Genomic DNA, 13910 nt, shown 5'->3' with positions numbered 1-13910 from the left:
TACTTGCAATGTGTGTGATTCAAGCGAATGACAAATAAACCTGTAAGAACAAGAACAGTAATGTCATGAGCAAAGAAGGCTCTTGAGCAGATAGAAAGGCCAGCTCTGGGGGAAGGGGCAGTATTTGCAGTGTAAGAGGTGCTGTTACCTGGACACTGTCTGCTTGATGACACAGAGGTGTCTGATACCCAAAATGTGCTTTGAGGCCCTCTGCCTCCAGGTTTGCCTGTGAGTCATGCTCTGCTTCTGTGTTGACCAGTGCTGTGTAAACATCTTAGAGCTCAAGTGCAAATGGCAACATGATAATAGCATCTTTTTTGCAAATATTTGTCCTCTGGGATTCAGCCAGCATTTGTGCTTCCAGGACTATAAAGCTATATAGAAAAATCTTCCAGACAGTTCTTAGGGGATCTAAGGGATCTTAGGGGATCTCTTTCACCTGAAGCAAGGATACTCTACATTTTCTCTAAATTTTCCAGCATTTAGTTTTGTTTAAGCTCTTTTCTGGACCCTGAACACCCACAGTTATTCACCATTTTTCTCTTTCTCTCCCCCTTTTTTGACCTGCTTCTTCCTAATGGGGTTTTCTCTCTTTAATATCCTCTCCTTGTGTGTGTTAGCAGAGCTGGAGATCTGCAAACACATGAATGCAGCCTGGCTCCAATGGCAAGTCCTGTGAAAACTGTATGTGGTTTTGGTCCTGGTGTTTTGTTGAAATCCAAAGCCTGAATGGCATCTGAATCTTCCCAGAGGACTTTATGTGCTCAAAGATAACTTGACATTATTACTATTCCTTTTACCTCCCATCGTTTTTTACACGATGGGGTAATTGCACGTTAATTTTCCTATATGCATAAGGAAATCAGTGTGACCAGCAAAACACCTATATCAGCTCCCCAGAGCTGACATGCAGCCAAACTCTTCCTCTCTTCTCAGACACCAGGAGAGGTTACAGCAGCCAGCTGGCTCCTCCAGAGCCAAAAATGTTGTGGGAACCAGCTGGCTTGGGAAACTCATAAGGAGACCATCACCTGTGATGCACAGGAGAGGTGTTGGGGAAGCAAGCCATATTTGCCTGCAGGCAATTTAGGGAGCCAGGTACCCCACTGGCAAGCCTCATCAGAGATTGTTTTAATCAGCAGTGATGCCAAACACAGGGTTATTGATGTCTGCGACATTTTTCATTTTAGGTTAGGTGAACAAGAATAAAATCTAATTCTAGTCAGGAGACCAATTTTTACTTGCAGATTGCTTCTAAAGAGCCAACAGTGAGGAGTTATGTGGCAAAGGAGGCAAAGAAATGAAGCTAATAGCTTGATTGAAATAAAACACCTGTCATAGGATAAGAAAAATCAGCTACTGTTGTTACAGAAGCTGCCTGCAACACCATGAGTAGGAGGGTGTTGAGAAAGTTATCTCTTCGTTCCCTGATATGCCTTCCTGGTGCCAGTCCTTCTTTCTCAGGTGCAGGTTGCCAACCAGGGTGCCTGCAGTCCTGGCAGGAGAGCAGCTGTGAGAGCAGGAGCACACCCATGCCCACCAGTGGAGTCCCTGCCACAAGGATTTGTGCCCTCCACACAGCAAAACTACTCACCCTGTATGCAGCAGCCCCCCAGCCGTGGGCATGTCCAGCCTGACACTGCTTAAAATGGAATATTCAGCCCAAAGTTGGCGGGAAACTTTGGGTCTTTCTATGGCTTTTCTCCGGGGAGGATGAGGATACTCTGTGCTTTTTTTCCCAGGTACAGATAGTTATCTGTCTGGGTAATGGTGCGAGAAAAAACAACAACTCTAAGGAGTTTGAAGAGCTGCAAGTTTGTTGTCACAGCACTTGTATGAACCTATCTTGTTGGGATGCAAATCCCTCTGGGCTCCATCCACACAGACTCAGAAGTACCCAGAAATATGAGGGCTGAATAAAACCTTCAGAGAAACTAAAATACATAAATCCACGCAGACATGAGGTAGAAATGTAAGTTCAGTTTTAAATAAGTAGAGACTATATTAAGTGCCTTAAGCAAGTTAGAGAATGTATTAGTTAATAAGAGAAAGCCCTAAAGCCCTAGTTTAAAGCTCAGTAGCATTACATTTTACCAAGTTAACTAAGTCCTAAACATAATGAAAACATAATGGAGCATTGCTAGCCTTCCTAGATAGAACAGATCAAACTGTAGAAAACATAGAAATTGTGTAAGAAATTACAACCACTTTCACACATCAATGTTGCATTCGGATAGGTCCAACAAGACAGTAGTAGAGTTGTCTTTGTAACTGATTGAGTAAAAATAGAATAAAAGTTCACTGCTTTGAGAGTGTTAGAGAGCACAGATCACAGATGGATGCTGCTGTTGCTGCTGCTGTTAAGCTGCTGCCACTTCTGCTTGAGACTTGGGGACTCTATGCTAGAAGGCTTTCTGCATACCGGCACGAACTGTAACAACTCTGCCTCCAGGAGAGTGATTTAGCCATGCAATAAATGACTTTTACAATTACCCAGCTTCTTTAGTCTTCTATGAAGACCCCCAATACTTGACACTTTTTCTTATGACATTTCACAGCACCATCCCAGCTGGAGCAAGGCCTGACACCTCCTTTGCAGGATGCGTGCATGGTTAACCCACTCTAGTCTGTTCAGGCCAAGAAACAGGCAGTTTTCCTTCATGGGAACTGTCAGATTAGTGCCCTGCTTGTATTCAAACCCCCCCTCTCCCTCAGTGTCTTTGCTCAGGTGCATGGATCACCCGTTATTTTACAAAAGAACCTTAAAGAAATCTCTGATGAAGTGTCTTTAACGATGGCATGCTTTGCACATATTAAGGAAACCACCTGAGCCAGCATCCCAAAAAGGCACACGGCTGTAGACTGTGAAAGGAAGCCAAATGAAAAGTGTCAAGTATTTCTTTGAATGCAATTACTCCTGCACAACTCCTACTCTACACAAAACATACTCTCTTAACTTCACAAGCCCCCAGAAGCTCTAAGGCAGTTCTAGGATTAGCATCAAGCCCAACATCACTTTCTGCACTTTGATTAATGTGTTTGTTTTCTTTCTTCTTTCAAACCTACTGAGATGTTTGTTTAAACTGCTTAGAAGATGCTGTGGCATGCACATTTGTTTTTGACTTTTCCGTTATACCATACTCAGAAAAATTACCAAAAAGCGAGTTATCCTTTTTAGTCTTTATCGTGTGACTTACCTAAAGCCAGAAGGGTTTTAGGCAAGATTAAAAATTCAGATTTTTCCATTCTCGGTTACTACACTGGGGTCAGAGATTCACATGTCTTCCCCTAAGGTAAATCATCATTCACCTTAATGAACCAATTGCTGCTGTATTTTGACTGTTATGAAACCAGTTTCACCATGCTCAATTACTTAAAAAAATTAAATTTATATTTTCTAGAAAAACTACAAGGTTTCTGTTATGTGCTTGCTGAACTTTACGGACCACACATAGCTGAGCTGTAAGTATTGCTGTGTCCTCTCAGATTTTTGCTTAGTTTGTCCTTGATGTGTACAGATGTGCTGTCAGGTTGAAGTGGAGGGATTTCACTCCTAAAATCACCTTATTTTTAAAGTCAAGATGCATCAGAGTGATTCTGGTTTGGCATTTGGCACAGCTATTCCGAAGTGAATAAACACAGGCTGCCATGGGTAACCATTTTGATATTCCATTTAAATCTCACATCAGGCCCACCTAATATAATTATCTTTTGAAATTCAGCTCATTTGGCTGAGGGAGGAATTTGAATAACTCGTGTGTGTGAGACAGGTTCTATAAAATCACACTGTAGTTGCTTGGCTCTTGATTTCCATTCTACCTTTAATCAGGCTTTCTGATTGTCAGCCCCTACATGCTTTCAGCCCCGACCTTGATATGCACTCTTGGGGAAGCCTACTATTTAATCTTAGTGATTAAAAAAATAAAATGTAGGTCATTTTATTCCTCTTTGAAAGTTCTTAGTTTAATTAACAGAGCTTTTACTAGACCTTCTTCTTCCCTGGGGCTTTTATTTTTGTTTTTAAAACTAGCCAAGGGACTGCAAAGTGCTTACAGGACTAAGAAGAGCTATAATCAAACATTTTAATTTAATTTCTGATCAGCCCAGAGGTGTGCCCCAAAAAGGAAGAAACAATCCTAGCACTCATGCTTTGTGATTAAAGGTTAAGGATCTTTGAAGGATTTCTGGTTATTTTGTTGAGCTAATGACTGAACGTTCATATGTGCCAAATTGCATACGCATTAACTTTAACCTTTAAATCTTTGTCAGGCTTGTGATTGATTAAAAAACTAGCATAGTTATAATGCATTTGATTCAGGTGCTGCATGTAGAGCACAGTCCTTTTTCATCATCCTGGGTTCCAATTTTAAATGCTGAGTAGGATGTCGTGGCAGAAAATCGTTAGAACCCAACACTGAGCAGCGGTTATGGGCCACGGTGAAGTGAGCTGAGATTATTGTGTGGTGTTGGGAAGATTTAGCTTCCCATGGAAATAGCTTCTACTTTCAAGAGCCCAGAAAAACATAATAGTCTTTCTTTATGCACCATTTCATTCAGCATAGACAGGGAAATGAATGCCGATGTGGTTTGCCATTCCTTGAGGCTGTGTAAACAGGATCCAGGACAACCGCTTTGTCATCTCTACTCTCCTCCAAAGGTGAGTTGCTTTCCCACTTTTCTTAAAACTACTGATTGTGGAATGTCATTTAAGATGGAATTGAGCAGTTTGAAGGCTCCCACTGCATGAACATCATCTAGGAAATAAACATTTAGAGCATGGACATTCCTAAAAAATGTCTGTTTGAAGAAAAGGTGCATAGCACGCATTAGCTGTGTGGACCATCATCAGCTGGGTTGAGGGTGTGTGGGAGTCACAGGGCCAAATTTTCCTGTACCTGTCTGGATAAGAGAGGAAGAGCAGAAAATTTATTGTTATGCAGTACAGTAACCCCAAAGCAGATACTCAGCTGAGGTTCATCTATGCCACCACGTTACCATGGCATGACAAGTGATCCCCATGTTGCCTGATCTGCCATGACAGCCTGCGTGGGCACAAGTTACCGGCTGCAAATGCAGGGCTATTTGACTTGGATTAGTCTGCAGAGCAAAAGGTTTAATCTAATGTGCATTATCTTTTGCCACAAGCTGAAATCATATTTAACTACCACCTCTTCTCTGATGTACAGTCACTTGCTACAACATTTGCGCGCCCTTGATTGCATGTCCTAGACCTTTGTTATACTCACACATATAAATATCTGCATTGGTGTCTAAACATGTGCTGTTTGTTTTGGGATTCTTTTGGTTGTGAGCAATGTTTTCCATCATGCACCTCCAGTCACACTAAAACCCATGAGAGATGGGGGTTGTTTGGTGGTGTTGAAAAGCAAGCCATTCACTTCAGCACCTATTTTTGGAAATCTTTTTCCCTGCATCTGGACGGAGAAAGGCGTGTTTGATTTTCTAAGAGCCTGCATGGGATGTTTCACACAGGGTCTAGTCTGGCAGTTATTGAAATCAGGCAATCTTTTGATGGGCTCCAATAATCTGGAGTTCATCTCCGAGATGGATTTAGTTCTGCCAATATTAAGGTCTGGAGAAACACTTGCCTTCCAATAATGACAGTAACATTTCGTTTATAGCAGGTGTGAGTCTATGCTCCACAATATGTCAACACAGAGATCTATGGGTGTGCAACCACACAGGGGTGAAAGATGATGAGTGCAGGCAGCAGAGAGGGTTCACTCTAAGTTGACTCAACCAGAATATAGCTCAAACTTCATCAAACAGGTGGCATCAGAAATCCCTCATCTTGAACTGAGTGTCAAGTTTCCTGTGAAGAAATTAGAACACCTGTGTTGAAAGGCTAGGCTGATCAGACAGAGGGGAAAGGGTGCCACTCATGGCATTGCTGTCACATCTTTGTGAGTTCTTACCCACCTCCCAGAGGAGATGTAGGACCAAGGTGTTGTCTCCTTCCACCTCCAGCAACTGCTTCAATGAGTGCACTGTCCACAAGGAAAACAGCTGAACGTGGTGGGACTTTTTTTTTTTTTAACAAACTTTGGACTCTTTTTTGGAGACTGTCTCTCTGAGTGAGTGGCGCAAGCAAACCCTCTTCCATTCCAAGTGGAAGTTAAACTCCTTGCTGCCAAGGTATTTGTTTCTTAACAGGAATAAGGGAACTCTACCAAGAAAAAAAATTTTACACTGACTGTGTCCTTCTTTTTGGCTCTCCTCATGCCCCGAGAAAGCATGAGAAGATGGGAGGAGGAGAAGAGCAGTGCTTGGAATTCATGCTCAAGTGGTTGATAAATTGCCCACGGTAACTTTGTGACTAGTCAGACTGAGTAAAGATGAATTATGGGTGAAAAAATTAATATACAATCAGAGACACAGGTGCATAAAATGCAGTTTACCTCACATTCGCTTCTTTAGTTTGTAATTTGATTGATCACTTCAGTTTTATGAGTCTGCAAATATTGGCGCAGTCCCCTGCTGAGTGTTTGAACAAGACTTTAATACTAATGACTGTTCTGTTCAAGTTTATTGATTTTCAGGTACTTCACTTACTCATTTAGACTTTTGGATGCCCATTTTCCCAGAATTAGTATCATATTTGTGCTGGCAAAGGGAGGGAAAGAAATAATGTTACCTGTCCTTGGAAGGCAGTATAATGCTCAGGTTTTAATTACCTCTAAGGTGAAAAATACCAGTGTGTATCTGCTTTTTCCATAATTAAGTTTTTTTCTTCTGTTTGTGTGCGGTTGCTTTAGTGAGGTTGTGTTTTGAGGAAGGAACAGCACCTACTTCAGAGGCCTTTCAAACTGTCTATTTAATGGAGACACTGCAATCCATGTAAATGATGTGTGCATCATTTTACATACTTCCCTGGTCTCTGACAAATTAGCCCAAATTATTACTCTTTTTTGCCAAGCTGCCTGGAGCTATTAGCACTCTATTCTGGAAGACTTTGCTCTAACTATGAACAAAAAATATTACTGTGTTCGCATGGAGCTCAGTGTTCTCAGCATGGAGGTGGAGGAGAAGGGCATCCAGCCTGGGCAAGGGCAGCCCCCTGTTGGTAGGGCTTGGGCAAGGTGGGCTGCTCTGCTGAGAAGCAGTTTCAGGAGGAGACCTCTGGGGGCGATGGGGAAGACTGGAAGGGGTCCGTGCAGGTCCTGGATCACCAGCATGACTGTGAGACCAGATGTCCCTTGTAATGGGTCCTGTGAGCCCCTTCTTGCCACCAGTGGCTTGTGGAACAGAGCAAAGGTTCTCCTCTGCCCTTTCATATGAGTGTGGCAACACTAGGGTCTTCTTCAAGAGACAAACTAATAGGGCACATCAGAAGTGAAGGTTTACTAAAGGTGGCTGAAAAGTGGATGGTATCTGGAGCTGCTCTAAAATGCTTTGTGATTCAAGGTATATCTGTAATGCCCTTTGTGGTTTAAGCCACATTGACAGCAGATATGGGCCGCAGCATCACTCCAAAAGATTGACAGTAGTACAGGCATCCAAGAAAGCTGGTTTAGGACAACTGAATGTTTTAGCCAAAAATGTTTATCAGCTCATATGCTGGAGGACTTTCTGCACTAGGTCATATAATACAGGGATGTTCCTCTAGTTGAGTGAAAAGGACTGAAATAGGGTGAAGAGTTTTACACACTGCTTACCGAGTTTCCTTTCTGGCCCTTTCTGTTCCTTCTGGGAACAAACAGCCTTGCAGGAGATTATTCTCAGCTTGTCTCTAGATTGTTTTAAGCCAGCTGGCCTGTTTGGTTAAATGGCAATCCTTTAATTGATTTGCTGGGACCAGAATAATGGCTTGACTTCAGCACTGTGGTCGTGCTCTAGCAATCACTAAAACAGTCTGTGTTGGAAGTTTGAACTCCATCTTTCTGCCTTTCAGGCTGCCTCTTCTGCTTCTCATCACTTTTATGCTCCAGATTATCAGAGACTTTTCAGCCACATATTTTTTTCTTAATCTCCATCAATAGGATTTTGGTGGAAGTCATTTTACATCAGCCAAAATATACATCTTTATGATCTTATAATTTTATCTTGCCAAAAATAAGCATCACTGCCACAAGCACTCATGCTGGTTTGTGTACTCTCTATCAGGTCTTTCACTGACTTTCTAGAAAGCCACATCCCTCATGGATATCACTGTGGTCAGCATGCTGTTTGATAAAGTAGGAGACAGCCAATTCTGGGTGGAAAAAATAAACTCTTTTAGGCTTATCAAAATAAAAATACTTCTACTGTTATCTCTCACTCATCTTTCTCAGTAAAAATGTGAGCTTCTTCCTGGAAGGTGAGACAGAACCAAACTCCAGGGCAGGAATGATTCTGCATTCCTGATTAAGAGCAGACTGCCAGTCAAAAGTAGACCTCATGACTGGGACCTGTTTCCTTCTTTTGAGACAACAAGCAGTAAAGCAAGCATCTGAGAGGCAGGCTAGGTTCTGTGGAGCAAGATGCCTTCCTTTTAGCCTTTGTTTTTTGGAAGCAGGTAAAATCTACTGAAATGTGAGTTTCTGCTGCAGCCAGAATTGAGCCCTGAAGAAATTACCTATAGACAGGTCATAGCAGAAAGCACAGTATGAGTGCTAGTTCCTCCTTTTTTGCTTGTTTCTCTGCATTTCCTTTGTTCCTCTTCACTGACAAAAAATAAAATAAACCCAATTGAAAACCCAAACAACCCCAAAAAGCTAAATCATACAACCCCAACATTCCACTAAAAAAAGGAAATGGAGTTTGCAAGGTGGTGCATGCAGCTGTGCCATGCCAATGTAGAAGCTGTCTCAGGCAGGACCCTCACAAACCTTGGACAACCCAGAGGCACAGAGATATTTGTGGTGGGAGGGTAGCAAACAAAAGTGCGAGAACAAGGAAGCATTGCTTGTGAACAAATCCCACTTTTAGCTGTGATATTTGACAAGCTTTGCAGAATTTTACTCTCTTGGCACTCTTGGTTAAAGGATGATGAAAATGATTTAGAAGTGAAACTTGGATTGTTTTGTAAATATCTGGTCTCCTGGGAAAAAGCTGGCTAACAAGGATGATAAATGAGAGAAAATTAGCGTCGGTTCATTCATTTGTTTATGATGAGAAATACATCTGTTTGCCAAAATAGAAATCGTTACTGGGAACACATGGTCTCTGTGGAGAACACTGAAAGAAGGCAGTGAATGAAATCCCAGGGATGCCCCACCCTCAGCCTGGGTGGATATCCGTGTTGGATATCTTGTTCTCGCAGGGTGGCAGGGCTGCTCCAGTTGGGGTGGATGGTGCTGGCTGCTCCCCAGGACTCATCCATCAGCTGCTGAAGCCTAGGAACCCTCTCTTTGGTGGTGTTCTCACGCCATGGGAAAGAGAGGAGGCTCCTTGCTAGTCAAAATGCAGCAGGAGAGGTTGTATGGGTGGTTGTAAGGCACTCAGTGGCAGGTTTGACATGCTGGTGTCAGCCAGGGATTACAGGTGACCCATGAAACCAGGAGGGTTTGCTTCCTGGTGGCTGTTTCAGCTGCCAGTCTTCTGCAGTCCAACCTGGAGTCTTGGCTGAAGTAACTTGTGGAGTAAGAGAAGGTATCAACTTCAGTGCTTCAGAGAGAGCATTTTCTACAGACAAGGTCAATCCAGCCTTTTTCTCCCTTGTTTTCTGCTTTCTGAGTGCAATATTCCTGCAGCTTTCTGAAGCATGCATTTCTCATGTGCTGCTGCTGTGAGCAAGAAAAGTCTCTCCTACCCTGCCCAGCAGAAAAGGACTGAGAAATCCTACCTCTCTGGGAATTTTCCTTCTATTATACTCAATTTCAAGCCATATCTCACGTCTGCCTCTCAAGTAACTTTATTGCAGAAATGACAGCAGCTGGCATTGTACAGCATAACTATGGCAAATGTAAGATGCATGATTGGTTTTGGGGACAGCAGTTGCCCAGGGGGAAGAAACTAGAAAACAATGTCTTGGCTCATTGCTAGCTTCTCTCATCTATTTGTGACATTCCCTGATTTTTAGAAGACTATAGACACCATGAATTAAACATGTATTAACTACATGTAGTAATGTGCCACATATATTAAAACCCAGCAGCTTAGAAGTCTGTGTTCCTTGCTGCTTATGCTTATTCATCCGTGTCCCTTTGTGTTGTTCACCATAAATTTTTGACCCTTGAATATAATGGCTAATTAATTTGCTTTGATCACTGCCTAAATCAATTATAATGACAAGCTAAATTTTATCCTCAGCACAAAAATGCTGGCAATGATTACTTTAAATACAAATTAAATCTCCTTTAATATTCTAATCTGGCACGCCGCTGTTCAGTAAGGTGCCATCACATGAGGGACACTTGCATTTTTTTCCCAAATGCTGTAATAATAACACTTGCTGAAGCAATCCCTCTTTTCCCCCTTGCTGAGTTCCTGTAGCTCTGTCAAGATAAATATAAACTTGTGCTGACTTTACCTCAGAGCCCTCAGACCCAGTTGATCTTAGGTTGGGCTGTAGGAGGGACTGATAGCAGATCATTTTCAGAACAGTTTGTCCCCACTAACAATTCCAAGCAGAAACCAGGTGCTAATGTGTTGCAATATTCTGTTTGAGGTTTTTTTTCCATTTGAAACGTTTTCAAAAATAATTTATTTTTATCTCCTTTTTTATTTTAAGGTTGGGGGGTTTTGCCAATTCTCAAAGCCTACAGAAGATAAGTAGTTATTCCTGTTGAAAGAGAGCAAACAGGCTTTGTTTTCAGCCTTCCTTATACTGAGTGCTGAGGGGAAGGACAGAGGCCATCACTTAGTTACACTACTACCACCTTAGTTTTCAAAGGTGGCCTAATAAAAGCAGCACAACATATGGGAATTGTCATCACTGAGACACAAGACTACTGTCCTGAATTGAAAGTGGACCAGCAGGGGGGAACTGGTGTTTCCTTGACCTGACTCCTTTGACTGTCTTCTCTCCTTTTTTAATTCCTAAATTAGAGTTGTGAGAACTTCCTTTCTTACGGAAAGATACGGCTGAATTTAGGAAGTGCTGTTCACCAGAGTTGTTAAACAGTTGTTCAATATTTTGGATGGCAGGAGCATATCTAGGGCATCTCCTCACCTCCATGACTGGGAAGAGTCCTTGTGGCAGCAGAAGCAGCATCTTTCTGTGCTGATACAAGACAAATTTCTTAAGGCAGAAACAGCCCCTACTTATTGCCCATGCCTCAACATTTCTTCAGGCAGCACCCAGGGCTGTGGACCACATGGGCTGCAAAGATGTATTTGTTGAGGTATTTGCAATGGCAGAGCCTTGAGGAAGGCTTGGAGTGCAGGACCATGGCAGTGTTTGGCAGTTCCTGGCCATGGCAAGCAGCTGTCAGGGTGCATTTGGCCACAGCCTTGCTGCACCACATGTGGCATGTCTGTCGTCCTGCTGCCAGCAGAGATGCTCCTTGGCTGTTACCCACACTCATGGATGGTGCCCTTTGCACAGAATTTCCTCTGCTCCTTCAAAGAGCTCATGTGCAAGGGATTTCAGGAATTATTTGTGTATCTCTAGTAGCTGACTTATCTGTAACCCATGGCCTTATGATGGCAAACCTGATGCCTCTCCAAAACCTCTTCTTGGAATGGTTCTACTACTCTTTCCCTCTATGAAGATATAAGTATCCACATTATGGAGGTATCCCAAAAACCCTCTTCAGTACAAGCTGGCATGGACCCAGTGGCAGAAAAACTATCTTGCCACTGTCAGCAAGAACTTGCTTTCCAGGGCAGGTATTTCTAGAATAAAAAGCTAACTTTCTTGGATCCTAAGCAGGGGACTTTCCTCCCAAACTCTGTTCCCTGCTTTGTACCTTCCTGCATCCTGAAGTACCTTTGAACCTCAACTGAGTATAACCCTTATCTGTGGGAGATGGATTTGCAGAGAATTCTGAAAGCCTGACAGAAGGCTCAAATAGTCTTGTGCATCTCTATGCAAACTTTGAGATAAGGTGTGCTGACTTAGAAAGGCCATGGAACAGGGAAGACATTGTTGAGAGAGAGATTGAACTGGAAACAAGTTTCAAATTATGACCTTGCAAATAGACTAGATATTTTGGAGAAATAGAACAAAGAAAGATGTGCTGTAGGCAAGACCCACGTGGGATATTTTTAGAATATTGGCTTAGAAGCATTAGTAGCATTGTGTGGCGAAAGCTGATAGGCCAAAAAATGCTTACAATGAATTGCAATTAGGAAATAGTATGGCTTCTGATTGTGATTACGTTAATTGTTACATCTGTACCATCTCACCCTCCTCATGAGACTGAAAATGGAATAAAAGTCTTTGAAACACCTCCCAGGAGCCCTGTCTTTGGGTCAGAAAAAGAGTTCTTCACATGCAAAAGCAAATGTTTCCTCTGTACCCTTGCTGTTACCCACAGCAAGTCAGACTGACATTACACAAGTAATGCTCTTTTACTCTTCTAATGGATGAGTTTTCCTTTAGGAGGAGTCACTAGAGAAGTATGTCCTCTGCAGCTCATGCAGTGCAGTCAGGATATGAATTTCAGCTCTTCAGCTGATCTGGACTTTTTCTTGGGAAATAAATGATGCCCTGGAGCAAAATAAATGAACTCTTGCAACTGGAGTTTCATAGAAGGTGACTGGATAATTGATTGTTAGTCCAATAAAAAGTAACTGATGAGGAGTTTGTGGACTCATACATCATTTCTGTGCTGTGACTGATATTTAAATAGAAAAAAACGGTAGGAAATGGGGAGAAAAGTTGGTAAGATACTGTGAGGCTGACCTGGTTGTTTTTCATTTTGTTCTTGCTCTCCTAGGTGGGACTGAATATTGCAATAAGAAAAGCAAAAAGAATTATGAAGATTTCCAAGGACCTGGTAAGAAATAGATGGCATGAGGTTGTTTTACTCTGTACTGGCATTTTATCAGGACTGAGTCCTTGTTTGTTTTGTCTGACTGTGAATCCTCCTGATTAGCATTGAATTGAATGCTGACTCACTCCTACTTGATACAGGATGTGCTCTATCAGGTGACACTGGAAGAAAGAGAGGGAGAAATAAAGGAAAAAAAATGAAAGTATGGGGAGAGCATAAAAAGAAATAATGAACAATGTGGCTATATGTAAGTCGGTGCCACATGAACTGACCCACTGCCTCAGAGCAGAGCAACTACACCTTGGGGCCATCTGAAACTCAAGCAATGGCCTGAATGCAAATTCTGTGTGTTTTTCATGTATTTATGAGATGCTGCCTTTGCCTCTAAAATTTGAAAAATGAGATTTGAAATCTTTCTGCCTCCAACAGTTTTCAGATTTGTAGAGGATTTCTAAAGGGTAGCAGAGAAAGGTAGCAGCTTTAATTCTGCTAGGTTCACTTAAGTGAGTCAGTTCAGCCCTAGAGCTTGCTTCCAGTTGTCTTCAGGCAGTTAATGCACAGGAAATGCTTTAACTGTTTGTGAAGAAATTATTGATATTTCTTGTTCCTGCATCCTTACTGCGACGCTACTCACAAAAGTGAAAATTGAGGTGTCTGATTAGCCTTTGGGCAATTGCCAAATTGCCAATCTAGGGAAATAAACAAAGTGCTGGAGAGACAGGCCTCAACTCCCGCAGAACAGCAAACAGCAGGATCTCTTATTCATTTTCCTTCCTATTCTGTGCTGTGCTACTGATGGCCTGAAATTTCTACTCAAATTACATGAAATTTTAATTCTTTTTTCCCTGGAGCAAGTCCTCGTGTTAACACCTGCAACAAGATGCTCTGAGTCAAGCAGGTTCTCTCTGTGAACTGAAGATTGGGCATAGGCATGGGGCTGGAGAGGGGCTGGCACAGGGGTGCTGCCCCTCGAGACACAATTCCTTTGCTTCCTTGGATGTGCTATACCCTTGGCATATTGGGCTGTGT

The 13910-nt window shown here is 42.3% G+C and overlaps 1 protein-coding gene across 1 annotated transcript in view; it reads left to right on the top strand.

Moving 5' to 3' along the window:
- Nucleotides 1-13910, top strand: part of AOAH (acyloxyacyl hydrolase) — a 74525-nt gene that overhangs the window by 15826 nt on the left and 44789 nt on the right. Inside the window, exons 4-6 of the mRNA XM_066321938.1 lie at nt 3402-3462; nt 4558-4657; nt 12825-12884. Coding sequence (XP_066178035.1) covers nt 3402-3462; nt 4558-4657; nt 12825-12884 — 221 coding nt within the window. The remainder of the gene's footprint in view (nt 1-3401; nt 3463-4557; nt 4658-12824; nt 12885-13910) is intronic.

Source organism: Sylvia atricapilla, chromosome 1 (genome assembly GCF_009819655.1).
Source record: "Sylvia atricapilla isolate bSylAtr1 chromosome 1, bSylAtr1.pri, whole genome shotgun sequence".
Lineage (NCBI taxonomy): Eukaryota > Metazoa > Chordata > Aves > Passeriformes > Sylviidae > Sylvia > Sylvia atricapilla.
Note: the sequence above shows the minus strand (reverse complement) of the source record. Positions and strands in the feature narration are given on the sequence as shown.